The following is an 8015-nucleotide window of genomic DNA, read 5'->3' as shown; positions in this document are numbered from 1 at the left end:
TTTTACACTCATCCATATACCAACCAGTAAGTGGTCCGAGTCCATATCAGCTCCCTGAAAAGTTCTTATATTCAGAATACTATTTTTGAATCTATCATTTATTAGGACGTGGTCAATTTGGTTTTTATGTCTCCCATTCGGCGAGATCCATGTATATTTATGTATGACTTTTCGTGGGAACATTTAACCATCATCTCTTTTCCTAAAGCAAAGTCAATTAGTTTGATACCGTTATCATTTGTGTTTGTATGTAGGCTATGGCTTCCAATAGTCGATCTGTAACTTCTTCACGTCCTATCTTCGCATTAAAATCACCCAATACTAATCTTATATCTTCAATCGACTGGTTAAACGTATCTTCTAGTGCTGCATAGAACATCTCTTTTTCTTCCTCTTCCATATCGTCTGTTGGTGCATGCACGTTAATTATCACCATGTAAAAATTATCTGTTTTAAGGGTTAAAGTTGCAATTCTAGGGTTTATATCTCTAAACTCTTTTACTAAATGTATAATAGATTTGTGTACTGCAAAACCGGTTCCCAGTCTATGACCCTTTTCACACTCTCCGTTGAAGATGGTTGTTTGTGATATTTTGGTTTTCCCGGCGTCTTTCCATCTGATTTCTTGAAGTGATACACACTTCATTCCGTATTTTTCTAATTCCTTAACCATATCCAAAGCCGCACCTGGTGTGTGCAAAGATCGCACATTCCACGTACCGCACTGCAGTTCCGTTTTCCAGTTTCCAATCGTTTTACCATGTACTCTAGTCCGAGGCTTGTTGTATGAGTCCTGAACAAGATCTTTTTTACTAGGCAGGGTTGTTGGCCCTGTGCGAAACCCCCAACCTGGAGGGCCAGAATACCCCAACCAGTTAAGGTCAGGGTATGGTTGCTGCAATATACCAATGGTATACTGGGCGATGGGGGCACCACTTACCCTACGCCTTTTAAATCGGCTGGAGAAAGCAGCACAGAAAGTTGGACTTCACACCAATGAAGAAAAAACGGAATATATGGTGGTAGGAAGACGAGACACCATGGGATTATATCCGACGCTTAACATCAACAATCGACATTTTAAAAGAACAAAAAAATTGAAGTACCCAGGGTCTATACTCTCAGAGAGAAACGAAACCGAAATAGAAATAGGGGCAAGAATTCAATCAGGAAATAAATGCCTCTATGGTCTTGCGAAATTACAGGGATCAAGATCACTTTTAAAAGATCTAAAAATACAATTATACATCACATTAATACGGCCTGTAATAACTTATGGAGCCGAGACATGGTCATTAAGGAAAATTGATGAAAGAAAACTCTTAGTTCTGGAAATAAAGATACTGCGAAAGATTTTTGGATCAGTAACAGACATGCTAAGCGATGAATGGAGAATAAGGAAAAATGATGAGTTAGAAACACTCTTCCATAAACCCAGTATACTCGAAACAATAAAGAACAAAAGATTGGCATGGGTTGGGCATGCTTGGCGTAGCCAAAACCCACTCATACGCATAGTATTAGAAGAAAACCCTAATGGAAAAAGACCACTGGGAAGACCACGTCTGAGGCGGGAAGACGTAGTTAGAAATGATCTGAAAGAGTTAGGAGGAGGATTAGACTGGAGAATACAGGCAGCGAATAGTGAAAATTGGAGGCAAGGATGTATGTCGGGATGGTCCTAGTGGCCGAATTTACCGAAGAAGAAGAAGAAGTAATCAGATATCAAAATAAATAAAATAAAAAAAAAAGTTGAAAAATAATTATGATTCTATATCTATAGCATTGATGTTAAAAGATTTACTCAAAATATATCAAAAATAAACCCAGTTGTATTGAAGAAAAATTAACCTTGTATATCAAATTGAATTTGTCTTGAACAAGCTGTTCAACAACCACAATAAGTGTGAAAGAAGATGTTCCAGATGCAGCACTAAAAAGAATAATGTTTTTACTGAATGGATGTGCTCCAATTGTAATGTTCTGTTGTATTCGGGAAAAATAAAAATGGATTTACACTCTTTCACAATACCCGGAAAAGATAAACCTTTAAGTAGCACGGTGAGCACCTAGTTTCCAGTTTCATTATAAATTTTATTTTACTATTTCAACTTTTGTTCAAATACTTAAATCATTAATTGTTTATTAAAAAAAAAGTATCCGTGCCGCACAGGTATAAACATGATATATCAGCCTTCTGTGCTAAACAGCTTTAATACACAGGTACACAGTGAATAATTATACATACCATTTCCATAAAATTGTCTGTATTTTATTGATAAATCTGTAAAAATTAACTTTTTTCAATAATGTGAAAGTTCCCAATTGTTTTCGTTATAACTAATAACAAATATAAACAACGTAACTCTGTTGGTTAAAATGTTAAATATTTAATAGATTCAACAGTGAACCGATTGTTCTTTGGATAAAAAATGTTCATCTAATTACAATATTTATTTGAAGGATATGTACATGACTTATCTTACTTATGTTTTTGTTTGCCGTACGTACATACTTTTTAAGTAATTGTTTATCAATATCATTGTAGTTAAAACATGGAAAGTGGGTACCTCACTGCTGTACAGTAGTTATCGAGAATGTTGTTGTAATGGATGTGTCAGATTTGAATTCAATGATAAATAATTTCACACGAAAAAAATTTCTGAGCGGAGACCTTGGGTTATCCTAACATACTTGTATAAATAAACAGATAAAATAGTTAAAATATTTATTAAAAAATCGAAAATATCGCATTGTTTTAAAAAACATAACTTTCCGTTGAACTTTTTTTTTGATAGAGGAAGAAAAACTCGTTTAGAACCATCTATTAAAATTCCAAATGTTAGGTATGAAAATAAAACTTTTATGAATTTTTAACTGAAAAATAATTCAAGAGATTTTACAAATGTCTCATGGACATAATGTAAGATATAGCTCAAAAAGAATCAAAATAATTGGAAAATTTTAGCATGTATGGTAAATAATAATACAATTTTAAGGAGGGCTGGAGTGTGATTAATTTTCAGACGAAAGTAAAACATAGCTCATAACTTCAACCACTATGCCCAATATAATGTTCTGATATTAATTTTGAAACCAAATTTGAATTCTTCACTAAATTATCTATGCTTATCTATTTTTCTTATTTTTTTTTTTTTTTTTACTTAGAAATGTATTAATAAAAATAGTAAAAATAGATCATATTCATAATTCAAACTTAAATACATTGATATATAATAAGAAAAATGTACGAAAGTTAAAGCATAGTAAATTTAGAAGAGAATTCATATCTACTTTCAAAATTTGAATCGGAACATCCTACTTGTGATTGAAGTCACCGGCAGTATTTTTTGAAAAAAATGATTGTAATTTTATAAAGTAACTAGCTGTATCAACCGACTTCGCCTGTGCAAATAAACTCACCTAAAGGCTAAAATGCAGTGTTACGTATATCGGCGTTATGGCGTATCTCGAAAATGGATATAAAATCATAAAGTAAATAAATTTTAACAAATCATTAAAGTAATGTAAAAATTAAATCTAATTTTAATTGAAAATGCAATTTATATAACTCGATTTTGAAATTTATAAAATTTTGCCTCGACAGGCACGTATTTAGTTGTATAATCTTTTTGACTTGTTGTGTGGTGGGCAAATACATTCGCGGCTTCTTAAACAACAGGTTTTGAATTTTGTTAAGTAACAATAAAATTGTAAATAATAGACTACTTGGAGGAGAATTTGGAATAACTTTGTGAAAAAACTCGCTAAATTGTTTTAATGACACGTTAAACAACAGTATTCTTTAAATAAAATTCCCCCTTCCCCTCATCCACCCACCACCCACACACACCCACAAAGATAAAAATCTGGTGAACTGGTGACACTCAGGAAAGTATTTGGTAAAACCACTCTATGATAAAAAATCGTTAAATTATTTAGATGACACACTAAATCATTGTAACCATTGAATACAGTACACACCTTCTCCAAAAGCCTTAGACAAAAAAATTAAAAATCAAGCGACGTGTTGACACTCAGTAAGGTATTTGGAACAACTCTTTGAAAAAAAGACTGGAAAAAAGTTAAATAGCGTCGTCACAAAATGGGAACATAAAATAGGCCTGTTCTTTTATATAATATAATGATATTTGTTGACTCGTGCATGCGCGTGGGTAAAATGCCAGACGTACATGCAGACGTACACTGGAACCGAACCTTAAAGAACCGTTTCTGGAACCGGAACCTTTAAAATATTAAGAACCGGAATCTCAACCTTTATTTTAATATACAAAGTACTGGAACCGCACAGGAATTTTCAAATTAAAAAGGTACTTTTTAGGGTAAAAAATAAAATAATTTTATTTATCATATTTATTTTAAAGGTATTACAGTTTTGTGTATAATCTATGTTTGATATATTATATTGAGTTTTCTAATATTGCTCATAGGTACTATTAAAAAACATTTTTCTTATTATATATCAATGTATTTAAGTTTGAATTATGAATATGATCTATTTTTACTATTTTTATTAATACATTTCTAAGTAAAAAAAAAAAAAAAAATAATAAGAAAAATAGATAAGCATAGATAATTTAGTGAAGAATTCAAATTTGCTTACAAAATTAATATCAGAACATTATATTGGGCATAGTGGTTGAAGTTATGAGCTATGTTTTACTATCGTCTGAAAATAAATCACACTCCAGCCCTCCTTAAAATTGTATTATTATTTACCGTGCATGCTAAAATTTTTCAATTATTTTGATTCTTTTTGAGCGATATCTTACATTATGTCCATGAGACATTTGTAAAATCTCTTGAATTATTTTTCAGTTAAAAATTCATAAAAGTTTTATTTTCATACCTAACATTTGGAATTTTAATAGATGGTTCTAAACGAGTTTTTCTTCCTCTAACAAAAAAAAAGTTCAACGAAAAGTTATGTTTTTTAAAAAAATGCGATATTTTCGATTTTTAAACAAATATTTTAACTATTTTATCTGTTTATTTATACAAGTATGTTAGGATAACCCAAGGTCTCCGCTCAGAAATGTTTTTCGTGTGAAATTGTTTATCATTGAATTCAAATCTGACACATCCATTACAACAACATTCTCGATAACTACTGTACAGCAGTGAGGTATCCACTTTCCATGTTTTAACTACAATGATATTGATAAAAAATTACTTAAAAAGTATGTACGTACGGCAAACAAAAACATAAGTAAGATAAGTCATGTACATATCCTTCAAATAAATATTGTAATAACATGAACATTTTTTATCTAAAGAACAATCTGTTCACTGTTGAATCTCTTAAATATTTAACATTTTAACCAACAGAGTTACGTTGTTTATATTTGTTATTAGTTATAACGAAAACAATTGGGAACTTTCACATTATTGAAAAAAGTTAATTTTTACAGATTTATCAATAAGATACACACAATTTTATGGAAAGGGTATGTATAATTATTCACTGTGTACCTGTGTATTAAAGCTGTTTAGCACAGAAGGCTGATATATCATGTTTATACCTTTGCGGCACGGATACCTTTTTTTTAATAAACAATTAATGATTTAAGTATTTGAACGAAAGTTGAAATAGTAAAATAAAATTAATAATGAAACTGGAAACTAGGTGCTCACCGTGCTACATAAAGGTTTATCTTTTCCAGGTATTGTGAAAAAATGTAAATCCATTTTTATTTTTCCCGAATACAACAGAACATTACAATTGGAGCACATCCATTCAGTAAAAACATTATTCTTTTTAGTGCTGCATCTGGAACATCTTCTTTCACACTTATTGTGGTTATTGAACAGCCTGTTCAAGACAAATTAAATTTGATATACAAGGTTAATTTTTCTTCAATACAACTGGGTTTATTTTTGATATATTTTGAGTAAATCTTTTAACATCAATGCTATAGATATAGAATCATAATTATTTTTCAACTTTTTTTTTTATTTTATTTATTTTGATATGTGATTACTTCTTCTTCTTCTTCGGTAAATTTGGCAACTAGGACCATCCCGACATACATCCTTGCCTCCAATTTTCTCTATTCGCTGCCCGTATTCTCCAGTCTAATCCTCCTCCTAACTCTTTCAGATCATTTCTAACTACGTCTTCCCACCTCAGACGTGGTCTTCCCAGTGGTCTTTTTCCAGTAGGGTTTTCTTCTAATACTATGCGTATGAGTGGGTTTTGGCTACGCCAAGCATGCCCCAACCCATGCCAATCTTTTGTTCTTTATTGTTTCAAGTATACTGGGTTTATGGAAGAGTGTTTCTAACTCATCATTTTTCCTTATTCTCCATTCATCGCTTAGCATGTCTGTTACTGGTCCAAAAATCTTTCGCAGTATCTTTATTTCCAGAACTAAGAGTTTTCTTTCATCAATTTTCCTTAATGACCATGTCTCGGCTCCATAAGTAATTACAGGCCGTATTAATGTGATGTATAATTGTATTTTTAGATCTTTTAAAAGTGATCTTGATCCCTGTAATTTCGCAATACCATAGAGGCATTTATTTCCTGATTGAATTCTTGCCCCTATTTCTATTTCGGTTTCGTTTATCTCTGAGAGTATAGACCCTGGGTACTTCAATTTTTTTGTTCTTTTAAAATGTCGGTTGTTGATGTTAAGCGTCGGATATAATCCCATGGTGTCTCGTCTTCCTACCACCATATATTCCGTTTTTTCTTCATTGATGTGAAGTCCAACTTTCTGTGCTGCTTTCTCCAGCCGATTTAAAAGGCGTAGGGTAAGTGGTGCCCAATTAAAAAAAAAAGAAAAAAAAAAGGGTAAGTGGTGCCCCCATCGCCCAGTATACCATTGGTATATTGCAGCAACCATACCCTGACCTTAACTGGTTGGGGTATTCTGGCCCCCCAGGTTGGGGGTTTCGCACAGGGCCAACAACCCTGCCTAGTAAAAGAGATCTTGTTCAGGACTCATACAACAAGCCTCGGACTAGAGTACATGGTAAAACGATTGGAAACTGGAAAACGGAACTGCTGTGCGGTACGTGGAATGTGCGATCTTTGCACACACCAGGTGCGGCTTTGGACATGGTTAAGGAATTAGAAAAATACGGAATGAAGTGCGTATCACTTCAAGAAATCAGATGGAAAGACGCCGGGACAACCAAAATATCACAAACAACCATCTTCAACGGAGAGTGTGAAAAGGGTCATAGACTGGGAACCGGTTTTGCAGTACACGAATCTATTATACATTTAGTAAAAGAGTTTAGAGATATAAACCCTAGAATTGCAACTTTAACCCTTAAAACAGATAATTTTTACATGGTGATAATTAACGTGCATGCACCAACAGACGATATGGAAGAGGAAGAAAAAGAGATGTTCTATGCAGCACTAGAAGATACGTTTAACCAGTCGATTGAAGATATAAGATTAGTATTGGGTGATTTTAATGCGAAGATAGGACGTGAAGAAGTCTACAGATCGACTATTGGAAGCCATATCCCACATACAAACACAAATGATAACGGTATCAAACTAATTGACTTTGCTTTAGGAAAAGAGATGATGGTTAAATGTTCCCACGAAAAGACATACATAAATATACATGGATCTCGCCGAATGGGAGACATAAAAACCAAATTGACCACGTCCTAATAAATGATAGATTCAAAAATAGTATTCTGAATATAAGAACTTTACAGGGAGCTGATATGGACTCGGACCACTTACTGGTTGGTATATGGATGAGTGTAAAAATTAAGAAATATAAGAAATGTAATCTAACGAAGAGAGGACGAACTGATATAGTTAAGTTAACGGATAAACAAATATGTAAGGAATATTATGCAGAAAGCTTTCAAAATATTATTAAAAATAAACAACTAGATGTAAAATAAAATGTAGATAAAACATGGGAACTTGTTAAAGAAAGTATAACTGAGCAGCAACGAAGATATGTGATTACTAAAAAATTAAAATAAGTAATAAAACTCCCGTCCATATTCTTTCATAA

At 32.5% G+C, this 8015-nt stretch overlaps 2 protein-coding genes across 2 annotated transcripts; one reads left to right on the top strand and one right to left on the bottom strand.

Annotated features, from left to right (window-relative positions):
* Positions 1 to 217: 217 nt before the first annotated feature.
* On the bottom strand, positions 218 to 673 carry LOC100572147 (craniofacial development protein 2-like). The gene has a single exon (XM_008181765.1). It carries the CDS (start codon positions 671 to 673, stop codon positions 218 to 220), a length of 456 nt encoding a protein of 151 aa, XP_008179987.1.
* Positions 674 to 6731: 6058 nt separating this feature from the next.
* LOC103308426 (craniofacial development protein 2-like) lies at positions 6732 to 7938 on the top strand. The gene is made up of 2 exons (XM_008181766.2): positions 6732 to 6784; positions 6825 to 7938. Exon 2 carries the CDS (start codon positions 7085 to 7087, stop codon positions 7655 to 7657), a length of 573 nt encoding a protein of 190 aa, XP_008179988.1. The 5' UTR covers positions 6732 to 6784; positions 6825 to 7084; the 3' UTR covers positions 7658 to 7938.
* The last annotated feature ends 77 nt before the right edge of the window (positions 7939 to 8015 follow it).

The sequence above is a fragment of the Acyrthosiphon pisum genome, chromosome A2, assembly GCF_005508785.2.
Source record: "Acyrthosiphon pisum isolate AL4f chromosome A2, pea_aphid_22Mar2018_4r6ur, whole genome shotgun sequence".
NCBI lineage: Eukaryota > Metazoa > Arthropoda > Insecta > Hemiptera > Aphididae > Acyrthosiphon > Acyrthosiphon pisum.
Note: the sequence above shows the minus strand (reverse complement) of the source record. Positions and strands in the feature narration are given on the sequence as shown.